The sequence below is a fragment of the Triturus cristatus genome, chromosome 3_2 (assembly GCF_964204655.1).
Source record: "Triturus cristatus chromosome 3_2, aTriCri1.1, whole genome shotgun sequence".
Lineage (NCBI taxonomy): Eukaryota > Metazoa > Chordata > Amphibia > Caudata > Salamandridae > Triturus > Triturus cristatus.
The window spans coordinates 975,498,276-975,516,947 of record NC_140584.1 but is presented as its reverse complement, the minus strand read 5'-3'; the positions used below and the strand labels follow the sequence as shown (position 1 = coordinate 975,516,947).

The 18,672-nt window shown below is 42.4% G+C and overlaps 1 protein-coding gene across 1 annotated transcript in view; it reads right to left on the bottom strand.

The window, feature by feature from the left end:
* Positions 1 to 18,672, bottom strand: part of KSR1 (kinase suppressor of ras 1) — a 510,276-nt gene that overhangs the window by 68,632 nt on the left and 422,972 nt on the right. The window contains exon 15 of the mRNA XM_085649554.1: positions 12,281 to 12,666. Within this exon, the coding sequence (XP_085505680.1) occupies positions 12,281 to 12,666 (386 nt within the window). The remainder of the gene's footprint in view (positions 1 to 12,280; positions 12,667 to 18,672) is intronic.

Genomic DNA, 18,672 nt, shown 5'->3' with positions numbered 1-18,672 from the left:
AACAGAACGAAATACACTGCTTTCCTATAAGAGTCACCACCCCCGTGCATTGAAAGACGGTCTTCCATTCGGGCAGTTCTTGCGCTTGCGCAGAAATTGCACGAAAAAGGCCTACTAGATGAAAGAGGCAGAGATTCTCAAATTTAAACTGATAAGTAGAGGGTACCCGAACAGGCTAGTTAAAAGGTTACTCAAATGCGCCTGGTTCTGTCCCAGGGAGGTACTACCGGTCACTAAAGAAAAAACAAATGTGCACAGACTCATTTGTGTGACTACATTTGGTTCACATACCAACCAGGTATGGAAACTGATAACAAAAAATTGGCACATAATAAAAGCATAGACTCAAAAATCGATGTACCTATGTTTGCATTTAAGCGTGGCAAGAATGTGAAAGATCATCTAGTTAGGTTATCTACAGGGAGTATGCCACAGACTGCCAGAACATTGATGACCACTTGGGGCCTGCCGGAGGTCAAGGGTCACTTCAAGTGTGGCAACTGTGTATCATGTACCTTTACTTACAATACCAAAAGATTCAAACACAAAAACATCAAACACAGGCTGCATTTCTTTGCGAATTGCAACACAAGAAATGTAGTATATTGCATAATCTGCCCCTGTCAACTGCCATATACTGGATAGACACAGCAACCGATAAAAGCGAGGATAAGCCAACACCATAGTAGCATCAGACACTTTGTAGCCAAAGCCCCATTAGTCAGCCACTTCACTGAAAAAAACTTCACAGCGGATGACATAAGGTGGCAAGTCACAGACAGAGCCTCCATTCCAGAGAGAGGAGGAGATCTCACACAAATTCTCCAACGACTAGAATGTCGTTGGATAGATCGTACTGACTCAATAACCCAAGAGTTGAATTAATGGAGGAGTGGCGAGGATTCGTCACCACACTGAGAAACTGACCTCATTAGATCTCAACTAAGTTGTATATTCAGACAGCATTGTGCCAATTTTACCAATAAGCTGGGTAAAACACATATATGGCAAGAATAAGTACTGATATTTGCTAGTGAAAACAGGTGTTTATACTGAACAGAACTCCAGTTAATCTATGCAACTGCCACTGGTAGTATAACACTTAAGCCTTACCACCGGGGTTGGTTAGAAAACACATCACTGGGCAGTTGGAATATAGCAAAATATGTATTAATTCTGCCAACACTTGTGTAGATTTGAGACCGGTGGACATGTGATTTAATATGCCATCCTACGAGTCACATTTAAGTAGGCATCTTTTCTGATAGTGAAAAGTGTACAAAACCTAATAAATGCTTGGCATGTGATCAAGTATGCCAATTACTACGATGCATATCTAATTGAACATTAATCTTGAAAATGTAAAGAGTAAAAAACGTAATATGAGCGTGTGGTCATGTTACAAACAATAAGCTAACACAGGATGAGGTAACTTGATAGCTCATTCGAAGTACATACGCGTTGTATATGAGGTAACTACTACTTATACCTGTAAAGTCTTGGACCTTGAGCGGATCATTACACATGTGATATGGGAGACTGCACATCATGTTCTTAACAAGTGCATAATGTATATAACGTGTATATAACTGACCTGACGTCAAGTACCAGACAATGAGCGCAAGTCGTGTTACCCTGTTATACCACCAAAAAGCGCACACTCTAGGCACTAGGAACCTCAACCGGCTTAGTGCGATTTTGAACCGTAAATTGCATAGGCACATAGACTATACAACCTACGTACGATATCACCGTCATTTTAACATTGTATATATCATTTATAAGCATGCGCGCATTAGAACTAGGACACCTAGTCAGCACCCACACTCAAATAGGTTCATCATCACATTACTGTATAATTGTCTCCATTTAGTTTAAATTTCCATGCACAACACATGTCCAACTGACCCACGATGGGTTAAACACACGCATTAAGCAGCGGTCTGTTTTCTGTGTTCATTACCGAGAACAGAAATACAGATCCCATCCATAGATAACACTCCTTAGCTGGGACTGAACACAGATATTCGGCGGGAAGGCAAGCCTTTATAAATCCTGGGCAGGCATCGACCCCTTGTCATCGTACCTTAGCAGACAGACACACGCTGTTCTGCTATATGGAAGTATTACTACAGGCTGCAGCTGAATTATTCTACATAAGTGGTAAGCGGGCACACGCCCTGCGGGCGCATGCTATCAGCTCGGTGATTAATCACACTTTCACCGTGCGCTGATTTTTCTAACGCATTGACCTCTGCTTTTAGACACCGTAGTGAGAATAAACTCACTCTCCATAAGAGACATTATGGCCTCGTCGTGATTGACGACAGAAGGAAGAAGCCTGCTTCAATTTATGCACTAAGAATCGGAACTGGGTAAGCGCATGAGCTACATTTTAATAATATCGCTCTACTACAGCGTCCAATTGACTATTACCAATGCACATACTCCTCCCTCTCCACAGACTCGTCTGGACAGCGCATTGACCGTGCCATCTTCCGCAAATGTGGTTCTTATAATTGTGCGCATTTACTTAATTGCCGGCTCACCACTCACCTCATTACTATGTCATGCTTCCAACCCCCAGTATTGGAATGCTAATTACCAGTTTTATTATCTCACATGTACAGCTCCCGGCTGGGATCCATGTGAGTACCTTTTCCTTATCTTTTTCACTGTGCCACACCCTCCACACGAGCTGGGCCATTACCCTTCAGGTACTATACAAACAGGACGTGCTTTAATCTAAGCTTTCGCAATACAATACCAAATGCCGTAATTGAGTCACACACTGATATTATCCCTCATCTTTTCACATGTTTCCCTAGAATCATAGGTCCTAAAGAGACCTTACACTGCACACAGGGTCGAAACGCCGTCGACAGTTTGCATAAATGAACCATTGTATACCAGCACTGATCACTGTATCAAGCGCTGTTCACTGTATATATATCTGTTAATGGTCGTTTATATGAAGCATTGGAAACCTCGTATATATGTCACATATATGTCACACATTTTCTAGGTTCCGTTTTTCACTGGGACACCACCCACTCAGAACTATATGTTCAAATGTATTACTATGTATGAATATTTCGTTTCAAGGATTATATAAATGTTTGTGATTTAAATACAAACCTGAGGTGTATTCGCTTCCTTCTCTTTCCAACATCACTATAACCCATTGCATTGCCATTGTGCCCATATACAATGAGATTACTTCATTAAGTGTCCACATGAGCCTTTGTTTTTTTAATAATAAGTTTATCACCCTGAGTTCACACACAGCTCTGTAACCACATCGAGATGTTTCAGCTCCTTGACCAATACAGTCAGGTTTCAGAGCGGGTCATAGTACTGAAACCACTCTAACACACATTGTTGATGACGCCTTGAGATCTCTTGACCAGAATGCACCCTGCCTACTTATCCTTCTAGATCTGTCCTCGGCGTTTGACACAGTCAACCATGATAACCTGACTGTTCTTCCCCATCAAAAGATGGGGCTATCGGGCCCTGTCTTAAACTGGTTTGCCTCATTCTCACAAAGCAGAACGCAAAGACTCAAAGTTAACCACTTCCTTGCAATCAGTACCCTGGTCTCAACTGGAGTGCCTCAAGGTTCCACACTCTCGCGCACACTTTTCAGCCTCTTCATGGAACAGCTCTCTAAAATTCTGAACTGTTCTAACACTTAATATCACATGTATGCCGAGGATTCTCAATTGTGTTTGAAAATTTCTTCTACGGATGGCATCAAAACTCCTAATGGTGCGCTGCTGAAAACTCAACAATGTTTAACTCACAATCATCTTATCCTATATACCCTCAAGACAGAATTCCTCTTGATTGCCCCTCACAATCATTCTGCTCCCATTCAAGACTGGCTCAAACAACTTACAGCTCTCAACTGCACTCCTCATGTTGTTGACGCTGCTAAATCTCTAGGCATAACTCTGGACAAATACCTGAATATGCAAGATCACATAAGTGCAACAACTAGGGGAGCCAATCATCATCAACACACTAAGGAAAATCAAGCCCTTCGTGCCCGCTAAGGACATTCAGTCTGGAGTCCAATTCCTAGTCATCTCACACTTAGAGTACGGAATTGTGACCCTGGCAGGGTTGCCCAAAGCTAGATTTGCACCTTTAAGAGATACTCTGAACTCTGCAGCCAGACTCATCACTGGTTCTAGGAAACATGATCACATCACTCCAGACCTAATTCAACTCAATTGGCTGACTATCGAAGCAAGGATTTGGTTCAAGATAGCTTGCCTGACGCATAAAGCTGTTCACTACAAAACCCCAGTGTACCTGGCAAAAACACTTGACCAATCTGGTTGGAATAGGGCCCTAAGAAGCTCTAACACGCTCCTGTTGAAACCTCCCAAATTTAAAAACAAAAGAACCTACAATTGTGCTTTCTCTGGTCTTGCACCAAGAATATGGAACGCTCTTCCTTGCGAGATCAGATCTAACCCCTCTACCTCCTCATTCAAAAAACAAGTCAAACGGTTTCTCCTGAAAAACCATATACAGCCGTAGTCCTTAAGCCACCATAACTAACTTTTATCTCCTGTTGATATTCTTTGATATCTCATTCAACGTAGCAAATTTTTGTGACTCTATATGCGCCATAAGTTTGGTTGCTCTACTGTTACTTTACTTGTCCCACAAGGGTGGTTGCTGCTCCTGTTTTATATTTGTGCTTGTTAAGTTACTTTTTGTAGTTGTATTTTTGCCTTTTCCTCCTTTTCGCTTCTGCTCCTCTGTACAGCGCTCTCGGGTCATGTTTGTGCTTTATAAAACTTTAAAAAAAATTAAACAAATGATAGGCCATACCGGACCATGCCATACTATGGAATAGAAAGCCATACCATGCCATACAATGACAAGCCATACAACACAATGTCCCTATAGCACGCAATTACAGGCCATTCTATACAACACAATACAATTACATGCCATACCATACCATACAAAGTAACTATAAAAAATTGACAAAGCCAATAGATCTTGCACAGGCGAGACCTGGTGGCTTTGCCGATGCTGGTTTAATTGAGCCACTGTTATGTACCGTTTTTTGAGCATCCAATATTGAAATGCATCATTTTTTCATTTATGTCACCTGTATAGAATAGCCAGACAACAAGTCAAACCACGAAAATAGTATTCAGTGTGATCTAGCCAATGCAATTACCCTTAATCTCACAGTTTCCTTCAAACCCTCTAGACATTAATTGCCAAAATCAGTCCCAAAGGAGGATACGCTGTCTGTTTTACTTCAACTTAAAAAATCTGCGGCCCATGTGGTTTTGAACCTTGTGTTCACAAAATGCGGCTACTGTGCCTAAGCAGAGGTTTCGCATTCTGAAATCATACATTGCCATACTGTTGATCAGTTTGAACGTTCATTGAAATCTCTACATATTAAACCTACATTTACTATCTTTTTTTTTTTTTTTGATCTTTCGTGGATAAGCTCAAGTCTTCAAACTGAGTTTGCTTTCTAAATCTGGTAGGGCTATGGGTGGTTTAACTACCTATATTTCAAATCTGATCAAGATGGATGAGATGAGGGTCATAAAACTCGACCCCAATTTCCAGCTTCTTAGCTTTAGTATCAATGTGAAGGACTCCTTTCTACTGGTTAATTTCTACAATAATCTCTCTGACCCAGATGCAGTGGAAGTAGTTAATACCATCTGTTCTTTAATATTGTCTATTACTAGGAAGTCACCCAGAGAGGTAACTATTATATGGGGTGGCGATTTTAACCAGCCCCCTTGTTGCCTCTCTAATCAATTTTTATGCGGCCTAATTGATGAGGCTGACAATCCTATTCCCCATTTCACTCATTCGACTTTAGGTAGCTCCCTAAACGAAATTACGTTTAAGTTAGATCTGGGAATTGCCAACAATTTGGCCAATTCAAACATGGCAATGGCCCCTACCTTTCATGGGAGAGGCTGTAACTCCACTATTGATTTCATCTCGATTTCAAATGGTGTTATAAAAAGGGACACTGCTTTTCACTTACACCAGATTGTATTGAGCGACCACTACCCTCTTAGCATTACTCTCTTCCTCTCCAAAAGGCCCAACTGTAAAATCCCAAGCCTCTTGGATGAAAACAACCTAGTATTAGCCAGACTTAGCGGCTATTCTCTCAACTGGGCCCTAGCTGATTCTACCGAAATTGTTAATATTGTGGTAACCGACGCATACTCGTCCATTATGAAATGCTTGGACCTGTCCACTACAGACGCCGACGTTACCACTAATTTTAGCATTGTGATTCAGGTCATAAATAAAGCCCTAACAGTAAAAAACAATCATACTGCAAGGAATAGACAGGGCTGGTTCAATCACACGTGCACAGCAGCGTACTCCAAATTAAAATCTGCTTTGCGCAAGACAGTTGGAGTCCCCGCTGAGATATCTGAATCGAGGAGGGCCTATAACTCCGCTATAAAAGAAAGAAAATCAGAGTTAAAAAAAAAACAGCTCTGGGTCCAGCTGCATGAGAGTTGTTTTTGTAAAAATAGTGCTGCTTTTTGGAAAGTGGTAAAATCACCTTTCCTGACGGATAATGGTGGTTTTCCCAAAATAGAGGTTGCCATAGACGAGAAGGATTGGGTAGAGCATTTTTCTAAAATTTTTATGATTGACCAACTATTAACTAACGTTGGTGATAACGATTTTTTCCGCCAACAGTCTTCGCCTTTTCCTATTCATTTGAACATTTCACTCGATCAGGTTACTTGGGCCTTAAGTGCAAGTAAGAAAGGGAAGGCCCCTGGCCCCGATGGGGTCTCAATAGACTTTTTTAAAACCCATGATGATCTTTGGATTCCTCTTTTGACCAGGGTCCTTAATGCATTGTGTACCATTGGTATACCGGAATCCTGGAAGAAATCTACATTGGTCCCGATCTTTAAGAAAGGCACAGAAGCTAAGTCTCCTGCTACCATCCTATCTCCCTATTGGATTCTACGGGGAAAATGATGGGCCGGATAATTCTCGGCCGTATGCAGGAGTGGGCGGAGGAAAATAACATCCTATCTGATCTGCAATATGGGTTTCGCGAAGGTCTGGGGACCATAGACCAAGCCTTAAATTTATCACTTCTGATTGATAAATACGTAAATATCAAGGCTGGAGCACTTTACATGGTCTATGTAGACCTGTCAGCCGCGTTCGATTGTGTTAGTCACTCCAAACTCTGGTCCATCTTATTAGAACTAGGGATGGATCGAACTATAGTTACTTTTGTGAGGGAACTTTATGCTGACGCGACTGCCAGGGTGAGGTTTGGGACCAGTGGAGAACTCACCGCGTCATTTGGAGTGGAGAGGGGCGTTAGACAAGGTTGTGTCCTGGCCCCATTCCTCTTCACCCTTTACACCAACGGTTTGGAGAGGGAGATGCTGAAGGGAGCCCAGGACCTTCCTATGGCAGCCAATCGCCTTATACCAGCTCTTCTGTACGCAGATGACGCGGTGATATTGGCCCGTACCCCAAATGAACTCCAGAGGGCCTTAAATAATTATGCACTTTTTATGGCCAATCTGGATCTTAAAATCAATATAGGAAAAACTTTTGTTATGAAGGCGGGGGCTGGTAAGAAAAATAAAACTAGGGCCACTTACTTGAATAATGAAAAAATATCAAGCACTGATAAATATCCCTATTTAGGTGTCATGATTGACCACAAATTAAGCTGGAAACCGGCAGTTGAGGTGGGCCCCATCCAGGCAGTAGAGAACTGTTTCCTGAGATATCTCCTTGCATTACCAACCACTGCTGCAAATTATTCCTGCCACTTGGAACTGGGTCTTCCCTACGTGACAGACCTGGCAAGAATCCAGCCATTGCTATTGTGGCACCGAATTTGGTCATCAGAAAGAACAGTCTTTACTCAAAAAATTATCCAAGACTGTACAGCCCTCGAAAACGTACACAGATCTAGGTGATTAGTCTATGTCAAAAGATTTTTAAGTGACCTAGGGTTAGCAAAATACTATAATGACCCTATCTCGATTCAGGAGATATCGAGGAAGGTCTTTTACAAACTTTGTTTTAATCACCTCGAGGATCTACGAATTAACTCAGAGGTCATGAAGCAAACAGCCAGACATAGTTTGACAGTCCAGACGGTATTTGGGATTCAGCCTTACCTGACTTATAGCATTACTTCCTATGAATTGTTTCTTTTAGTCAGGTTCAGGCTGAATCTTTTCCATCGTTTAGTTGTTTTTCCGTTGGGAAACAAGTGGGCCAAAACATTATTGCCTTGCCCCTGTGACGGGAGTTCCTCCCAGTCTACAATCCATACTATTCTCTTTTGTAAATATTATATGGTTCAACGTTTGGGCTTTCGTACTTGTCGTCCAGCTCTACTCTTCTTACAGTCACTGGAGGGTGAGGGGCTGGTTTATATTGTTTCAAATTTCTTACAGTACATCATGCGACATAGACCGAACTTAGGCTGATTTTATTTATCCGTTTTTATTGTCAGATTGACTGTTAAAATTAACTTGATGCTCTTTTTCCCAGGCACTTTGTATGCACTGTCACTTTAAATACGTGATTGAAATCACTGTGATCACTTTTGTCTGTTGTATTTTAAATCGACTGGAAATTTTAAGCGATGTTTTTATTATGTACTTTTGTCTGCATCTTTTATGACCTTTCTTCGGAAGGCCGAATAAAGAAAGTTTTGATTTGATTTGAGTTTGCTTTCAAGTCCGAAATAAGGAACATGCAAATAAACGACTCAAATTATCTAAATAGCCCAATCTAATTGATCCAGCACAGATAAGCATTGCCTCTAGCACTGTGGTGCCTCTTCCTACATGGCAAGTGAAATGCTCCGACAGGAATACCTTGCTCGCTGTATCTAAGTTGCTTGACATAGACATCATTGAGCCAGTTCAGTGAGGGGGAGTTGTGCATGCAGTTTCTGGTTATCCCAAACAGAAGAGTGTGGGCCACCGATTCTTTAGATCAGACTCTCATTTTCAGGCAGTGTTTGTCTGATTTGTATCCGGTGCTTCCTACAGACAAGTTAGAAAAGACGGATTGCACTTCTGAGGGCAGAAACGTAACAGTCACAGTATTTACGAACCAACTTCATAATTTAAATTACATTTTAGGATTCTGCTTGCCATTAAAATAAAATGAAGATCCCGTAAACATATTCTTAACATCTTCTGAAAAGGCAGTGGCCACTAACTTCTATCTGCTTCCGGGTACTTCAGCAGGTTTATATGTGCTGCCACCTAACGGGCAGAATGTGAAGTGCTACCATTAAACACATGCTCATACATTAGACAAGATAATAAAAATGAAAAAGTAAATGTCTTTTTTATATTAAATATTAAGTTTATATAGAATTATCATGTATGGAACTGCCTTTTGCTACTTGCAGGAGATGAGAGGCTAGGATGTGTAGTGACAGGGAGAAAGAAAGGCAGAGTCACAGATGGAGGAACGGGGAGAGAGGGCGGGAGAAAAACCCAAGTAATGTTTGAATAACGATTGCTTTGTGCACAGGACCCTCTATGCAGGTCCATTCAACATCATTTTGAAAGATTGGCTTTGAAGTGACAAACTCACAATTATCTGGGTCATAAAAGTGACATTTGACTGGTCCAATTACGAGACATGTGGATTAGTAGTTTCCCACTGACACAAACTAATGTAGGTGGGTGGAAATGTTGTGCTTACTCCACATTTGGCCTCCATATATCTTACTCCATATTTTGCATCCATAGATCTTTGTCAAGCGGTGTACTTTTCCAACGGGCCTCACAATACTTTTTTTCCATGTTCCAACTTTAAGGAAGTACAATGGCCCAAGCGCTCAGTATACGATTTGCAGAAACGAGACGTACAAACCTCTCAAACCTCAGTGAGGGCAACCATGTCATGCAAATCTAGAGAAATGATGTGTGACTGGGGAACAAGTTGCACATGAGCCACATTAATAAGGATAGTGGAGTCTTCAATTCTCAGAGACATCATGGACTGTGACGCGCACCAACATACTCCACTAGGGCCACGCTGCCACCTCTCTCTGAAGTATGACTGTCTCCCTGGTTGAGAGCAGAAGGCAAAGTATCTATAAGCTGTTGATTTCGAATAATGTGCTCTAACTAAAAGCAGGCATTATCTGCTTGGAATCAGCTTTAATTTAGCACAATTAAAAAAAAAAAAGTTTTGAGTGCAAGAATGAAGACTGCATAAAAGTGATGAGCAGCAAATAAAGAGGGCAGTTTATGTTAAGGGATGCTGGGATTCAAAGGCACACTAAGTAGTGCCACTAGTTTAGCTAGTGGCTGGTAGTGCTACTAAACACAATTTGAACATGTACTCACTGCCCAGTGGTAATCCATATGCCGCTGACTGATGGTAATAGAAATTACAAATCTGGAAAATCGGCAATTTCTTTTTTTGGGTTGCATTTCTGTATTTTCACTATGTATTTAAACAGTCAAACAATGGGCATGTAGAATATCAAGAGACATCACTGTTCAATAATCCATTCACCCCTTACTGTTATTTTATTCTGTTAGTGCCCAATTTTCCATTCTCCAAGAAGATCTTAGAAAGAGTGGTAACAAGTAGGTTTTCAAAGTACGGTTGAGTCTCATGCTAGGCTGGCAGACTGCCAGTCAAGCTTCGGCACAAAGTGATGTCAACTGTAGGCTCCTCAGGATTATGGTTAGAGGCAGGCAAGCTATTTTGGTTCTTCTGGACTTCTCGGCAGTGTCCACCACCCTGTGCCATGCGGTCATTCTGGATGTTTAATAACAGTACTCAAAAAAATCTTCAAGTGCTCAATTCATTCCTGATGGATCAAGCATGGTGCGTTACATTGGGCAGAGTTCTCTTCTATGCATCAAAAAGTAACAGGTGGAAGCCACTCGAGGATCTTGCCTTTCCTACTCTCTTCAATGTACACATTCAACCTTCCTCTGAGATACTGTTTTCACAGTATTATCTGCTTTCACGCCTGCCTCAATGATAAATTACTAAATCTGCAACTGATGGGGGTGGGGGGGGGGGGTTCTCTAGTGGGCTCTTTTAGATTTAATCTATTTAGAGGCAAATCCAATCATGCATGAGAGCAAGTCTCTTGACCTTAATTAATGCTGCATAAATATCGCCGTATAAACTATTAGAGGCAGATAAGTAGTAGTACCACTCAATCTCTGAAGACATCTTCCTACGGAGCACCAAAAATACGTCACCCTACAATATGCCTCAGTTATGAGTACTTAGGTGACATTTCGTTTAACACAAAACATTAGCAATACATAACCAGAGATAATATGTATAGAGATCTAGAAGTTATCTCCATACAGCCAAAGTAAAGAACGAAGGCACCAACTAAGATGCCCGTATGACGCAGAATACCAGGTAAATAAACTGATCACCTCCATAGCATATCATCTGAGGCTTGATCTCCATTTAACACCTTTTTTGTTCACCTAAGCTACAACTATTGAGGGGCAAGGCAAGGCTGAATTATTGTAACTAGAAATAAGTTGGTATGCTAAAAAGCTGATTGAAAATGACAAGGGTTGCAAATCTCACGCGACAGGATACAGCCAAATATAGAAAGATTGTGGCACATGTACGTGGTACCAGTCTGAGCTGGTCGGAACTAGGGTGAAATTAAAGATTCTTGCCCTCACCAATAAGACTTAGTCTTATTAAAAACAGACTGAAACTGTGTAAGCAAGCCGACTCTTGTGTTCAAGGGCTAAAACACGGTTGTTGGTGTGGAGGCAGAAGCTTTGTCCACCATGCTGCGACCGTGAGGAACAGCAACCTTCTGAGATGTGCAGGACTGTCTCGCATCAGGTGTTTAGGACACAGCTGAAAAACTGGAGATTCTGATATTATCATCCAGGCAGAACAGGGATAACCTTCTCGGTTTTTCACCACTGTAAAAGTACCATATGGACGGGAAGCATGTGTGGACAATATCCTAGATTGAGCTCTCACATGTGGTTATAAGTAGGAATTATTAGCTTGTACCTGGGTTTTTTTATTTTTTATCCTTACCTTCACTGGAATTCACTGGCTAATAACCTGCACCAGCTCTTTGAGCATTAGGATGCAACATTTAAGATCTTTAAATAAAACAATATCAGGAAAACAGCAAAATCGTTCACTCAATTGTGAGGACAGAGCATACAGGCACCCAAAGCTTACTGCAGAGAAGGATATCTATCAGTCCCATTAAATGTTCAATACTAACCTTGTGATGATTGCCAAGTGAGGGGGGTGCATGCAGGCACCCATAAAGAGCACCACGTTTTCATGCCGCGTCTGCCGGTAGTTCATAACTTCCTTTTTAAACAGTTTGAGATGATCCTGGTTATTCCCATCAATCTCCAAGAGACGGATGGCCACTTCGCCATGCCACTTGCCCCGGTACACTTTCCCCCATCGACCTTGTCCAATGAGGTCCCCTAGTTCAATCTGTTCAAAGGGAATGTCCCATTCTTGCAGGTATACGCTTGTTTGGCTGGCATTGCGAGATATCTTCCTTCGATAATGAGAGTTCGAGGGGGGTAACTCATCTAACTCGTCATCCTCTTCATCCTCTTCTGCTTCAGATTTGTTCACATCTTGCTCTGCCACCTGTTTTGGGATTAGTTATATGTTAATCATGAATTATTTCACATACAATGCATTTAAAGCCCTAAAACCCTTAAAATAAATGCTAAAGTAGTAACATACAAGTAAATTCTTGCATACCATTCCTTTTTTTTTTTTTAAATCATGCAATTGTTGCATTTTCACCATTTATCACCAAGTATCCAATGGGTAAAAGCCATTCAAAGGAAATTACTTACAATTTTTCAACTTTGGTATTTTAACACAGATTCATAGTCTTGAAAAAAATCCAACACAGTGAAACAGTAGTCTATTCACATAATTTTGGTCTTTTTCTCTGCCCTATGAGGCCATTTTACACTCCAGAAAGAAGAACAGTTCATTCTGGCCATGAGGGTAGGGAATGAATACTGCTGCTCATTCCATTCTAGGAAACCTCTGTATGTACATTGTTCGCAGTATAAAGAATGTACTCAAGTTGCAGACTTCACAAAGCAGAGATATTGATGCGGTCTTGTAAAGTGGTTTATCAAGCAATCAAAGTGCTTCAAAACTACAAAGACTAAAGCATAGGAAGAACTACATGAGTCCCCATCACAGTATAGATCACCAAATTTGTGGTACAAGCACCAGAATTTAAAATAAGGAGTTATTTGCACCAGGTCTCCTTTTTTAGGTTTTGCCTGCACAGCACTTGTGAAATCTCTTGTAATTAAAAAATTATCTTAAACAGGGCTTACAGCAAGCTCAATATATACCTTTACTTATCATTCATTGATTCCGTCGCTCTAATTTACGTGCTTCAGATTAGTCAGCATGCAGTCTGTTTTCACTTTCCAGACTTCCTGACTTCCTGCTCAGCTTCTCCTGTCCATGCGGTGGCGTGGAGCTTGGCCCAAGTACAGCTTCTGGTCACTATCTAGTGGCCAGTGTCCTTCCATTAGCTACGCACTCTGAAGGTACTTTTAAATTGTATTTGAGCACTCCATTCAAGTGCATCTACAGGCCGCTTCCACTCCTCCCTGGCTTGTTAACCTAGCACTTACCACCTGCCGCCATTGTTGCTTTTAACCATCCACCTCACTTTTTGTAACCCCTTCTCCCTGCTCTCTGTTCTTTTACCCACCCACCTGCTTCAGCCACTTCCAGCGCCGTCATTCGGGCCCCTGAAGGTATTGGAGTGCTTTACATAAGCACCATTTACATTACACATAAAAACTTTCATTTTTTTATTTATATTGCACACGGGGAATTAAGAGATTTGCCCAGTGTCTAAGGATGTTGAGCCAAAGCAGATACGCAAACCGGGTTCCCCAGTTCCAAGGCGACCCCTCAGATAACGTTCGCCATGTTGGGAAATCTGAGAGACTTTTCTTCACACCATTAACTGCCATGGACATAGTAATTCCATTTTTATGGGTGCACACCCTGTTGTGATATCAGTAACCCTAATTTGATATGGAGTAAGCAGGGCAATAGTCATTCCATTTTTATGGGTGCACACCATATTATGAAATCAGTGGCTCACGTTGGGGCTTTAGTCAGTGACTTTTTTGTGATGGCCCGGATATCAGTAACCCGAGTGTGATGTCACTAAGTGGCTAAGCGACTTCAGGATTTCTTTTTCTTCTACTCATTTTGAGATGTTGTCGACCCCTATTGTGTGGTCAGTCATCACATTAGTGGTGACTGTGAGCCTGCTAGGAATATGTTTGTATCGTAGTGCAAAGTCAAAGAGCTCACATGTGAAATCAGCAAAGGCTAGGTAGCTAGGTATGTCTGAGCCCTCTTCTAGTGCCTTTCAGCCCTTTCGTTACGCTCATCGAGGTATCTATAAGTACTATTCAAATGTCTGTGAGCCTTATTTTCATGTCACCGATCCCTGTTGCGGTATTTCTCAGCCCTGTTATAATGTCTGTGAGGCCTAGTGAGGTATCTGTGAGCTCTGGTAGTGTATCTGTGAGCCCTGTTATAATGTGAGTCCTAGTGAGGTATCTGTGAGCCTTGCCAGTGTATCTGTGGGCTGTCTTCTTTCCTTCTGGTATGTTAAACCACCTACCCAGGCCGTTATTTTTAATGAAACCCCCCGCTGCTTTTAACCCACAAGTCCTCCTCACTACTCTTTTGTTTTACCCACCCCCTGCTTCAGCCACCCGCCGCCCCCTCACTTGTGTCTCCTAAGACAGAGTGTTTTACATTAGGACCATTTACATTATACATAGACACTTTCAGGTTTTTTTTTTTCTGTTACACCCGGGGGATTCAATGATTGCACAGGATGTCAAGCCGACACCAAGATTCAAACGTGTCTCCCCAGTTCCAAGTTTGGCTGCTGTGCCTTCCCCATGCATTAGCTGTGTTAACCCACAACCCCCGATTAATCAAAAACAATAGGTATACAAGAATTGACAAAGAAAATAGATCTCACATAGGCAAAACCTATTGGGTTTGCCAATGCTTGTTTTAAACGGAGCTTCTAGATAACATGACAGTCAGCAAATGATCTAGCCTGCTGTGACATCATACTCTGTAGGGAATTGGATGAGCATACATCAAAAGTATGAGTATTAGATCTGTGCCGTAAATATCTAATGAGTATTAGCACATTGCATGCCAATGCACAACACCATTACAATGGATTTTCTTGAATTATTTACATTGTCATAATTCCAAAGAATATATATTGGCCCAACCAGGCCCCTCAGCTGAGAAAGGTGCATTTCATATACATACTTTGATTCTGGGTGCAGGGATTATATGCCTGTGACAGAGGTTTATAGGACATTGGGACTCATGTAATGGTGGCTTGCCCAATCTATCTTGAGGGGCGGGAAAGGATATTGAAGGAGGAGCTAATCCTGTTGGTTGCTAGTGGCAATGCAAATGTTATTGGTTTAAGACTTAGATAATGCATCGCCATGGTGCTTCTGTAAATAGACTGCTGAAGAGGATTTAAAATCCCATGTAAATATCTGAATCCAAAGCATTCTATTAGTAGTTTGTATAATATAAGGATAAGGAAGAAGGAATATGCTACTTACCAGTATGCATCTGTTCTTGGCATGTAGAGCTGCAGAGTCACACACTGAGGATAAGATCACCATCTGGTGTTGGGCTCGGATGATTGCAGGTTGTTGTTGTCTTCGGAAGAAGCCTTTGGTCACGAGGTTGGTGACTCCTCCCCTGGACAACAGTGCGCATGGGCATCCACTCCATCGTCAGATTGTTTTTTCGCCATGATGGGAAAATATGGAGTGTATAGGAATGAAAGAAAGGATGTCCATGTGTAATGTCTAAGTAAGACAGATGCTGGAACAGATACAGGTCCCGGGGAGGCAGGCGGGCGTGTGTGACTCTGCAGCTCTACATGCCAAGAACAGATGCATACTGGTAAGTAGCATATTCCGTTCGAGGCATATGAGCTGCAGATCACACACTGAGGATAGATTATACAGCAGTGCTTCCCCTTAGCGGTGGTCGCCTGTATCTGTTGCAGCAGTTTGAAATAAAGTTTTTAGGACAGCCTGGCCCACTGAGGCCTGTTGTTTGGCCTGCACGTCAACACAGTAGTGTTTAGTGAAGGTATGCGTGGTAGACCACGTGGCTGCCTTGCAAATGTCTTCTAAGGGAATGTTACCTAAGAAGGCCATAGAAGCCCCTATTTTACACGTGGAGTGCGCCCTAGGGGGAACTGTAAGTGTACGTTTAGCCTTTTGGTAGCATATTTGGATGCATTTAACTATCCACCGGGCTATACCTGATTTGGAGATCGGATTGCCTTTATGTGGTGGTGCGAAAGCAACAAAGAGTTGTTTCGTCTTTCGAAAAGGTTTTGTCCTGTCGATGTAATAAAGCAAGGCTCTTTTGACATCTAAGGTATGTAGGGCCCTTTCAGCTACGGAGTCTGGGTTTGGGAAAAAGACTGGTAGCTCTACTGATTGGTTAAGGTGGAAAGGGGAAATCACTTTTGGAAGAAATTTAGGGTTTGTCCTAAGAACCACTTTGTTACGGTGTAGTTGTAAGGAAGGTTCCTCTAGTGTAAGGGCTTGTAGTTCACTTACTCTGCGTAGGGAAGTGATTGCGATAAGGAAAGCTACCTTCCATGTTAGGAATTGTAATTCACATTTGTGCATAGGTTCAAATGGGGGACCCATAAGTCTTGTTAGAACCACATTGAGATTCCACACTGGGGCAGGTGGCAATCTTGGGGGAAGAATTCTTTTGAGACCTTCCATAAACGCTTTGATGGCTGGTACCTTAAAAAGGGACAGGTGTTGCCTATTTTGCAAGTAGGCTGCAAAGGCTGCTAGGTGTAAACGTATAGAGGAATACGCTAGATTGCATCTTTGCAAGTGTAGTAGATAGCAAATGATGTTTTGGATGGAAGCATCCAATGGATGTATGTCATTATTAGCGCAGTAGATGGCAAATCGTTTCCATTTAGCGGCATAACACGCTCTAGTTGTAGGTCGTCTGGCTTCCTTTATGATATTCATACAGTCTGGAGGGAGATTGAGGTATCCGAACTCTAAGACCTAAGGAGCCAGATCGCTAGGTTCAGTGTTTGAGGATCTGGGTGTCTGATTTCTCCATGGTTCTGGGTTAATAGATCCGGGGAGAGGCGTAGCCTTTGATGTGGAACTAAAGATAGTTCCAGAAGTGTGGTGAACCACGGTTGACGTGCCCAAGTGGGAGCCACTAGTATTAGTGTTAGCGACTGTTGTTTCAGTTTGCGTACCACAAATGGAACTAGTGGGAGAGGCGGAAAAGCGTACGCAAATCTGCCTGACCAGTTCATCCATAGGGCATTGCCCTTCGACTGTGGGTGTGGAAACCTGGCGGCGAAGGTTGGGCATTTTGTGTTTTCGGGAGTGGCGAACAGGTCTATGTCTGGTTGTCCCCATTTTTGGAAGAAGGGGAGTAGAACCTTGGGGTGTAGTTCCCATTCATGGATCTGCTGTGTGTGGAGACTTAGGAGGTCGGCCACTTGATTGTGGATCCCTGGGAGATGTTCTGCTAACAGGTAGATGTTTTGGGGAATTGCCCATCTCCAGATTTGCTGTGCCAGTTGGGACAGTTGGAGAGAATGTGTCCCTCCCTGTTTCTGTATATAATACATTGTCGTCATGTTGTCTGTGCGTATGAGGACAGTTTTGTTCTTTAGGTGTACCTGAAAGGATTTTAGTGCTAGGAACACTGCTAAGAGTTCCAAGTGGTTGATGTGGAGCAGTTTTTGTTGACTGGTCCATCTGCCCTGAGTGGTATGGTGAAGGAGGTGGGCTCCCCACCCTGTGAGAGATGCGTCGGTAGTTAGCACAACTTGTGGAAGAGGCTCTAAGAACGGTCGCCCTTTGGACAGGTTGATGGTGTTCCACCATTTCAGTGAGCGAAGTGAGCGACTGTCCACCAACACCAGATCGGTAAGTTGTCCGTGAGCTTGGTTCCACTGTTGTGCTAGACATTCCTGTAAGGGACGCATTTGAAGTCGTGCGTGTGGGACTATGGAGATGCATGACGCCATCATGCCTAGGAGCTGCATGAACACTCTTGCTGGAAGAGATGGATGAGTTTGAAATTGAGAGATGAGATTTTGTATACTGGCTATCCTGGCAGTGCTGGGATAAGCAATGGCTTTGGATGTATCTATGGTTGCTCCTAGATACTGATGTAAGTGGGAAGGTTGTAGATGGGATTTGGGGTAGTTGATAGTGAATCCCAAATCGTGGAGAGTTTGAATTGTGCGATGAGTGTGGAGAACGCATTTTTGGTGAGTATTGGCTTTTATGAGCCAATCGTCCAGATAGGGGAAGACATGGATCTGTTGTCTTCTGAGGTGCGCTGCCACGACTGCTAGGCACTTGGTGAACACTCTGGGTGCTGTTGTTACTCCGAATGGGAGAACTGTAAATTGATAGTGTTGCCCATCGACCACAAATCGTAGATATTTTCTGTGAGCGGGATGCATAGGGATGTGAAAGTACGCGTCCTTGAGGTCCAATGTGGCAAGGAAGTCTCCCTGTTGTAAAAGTG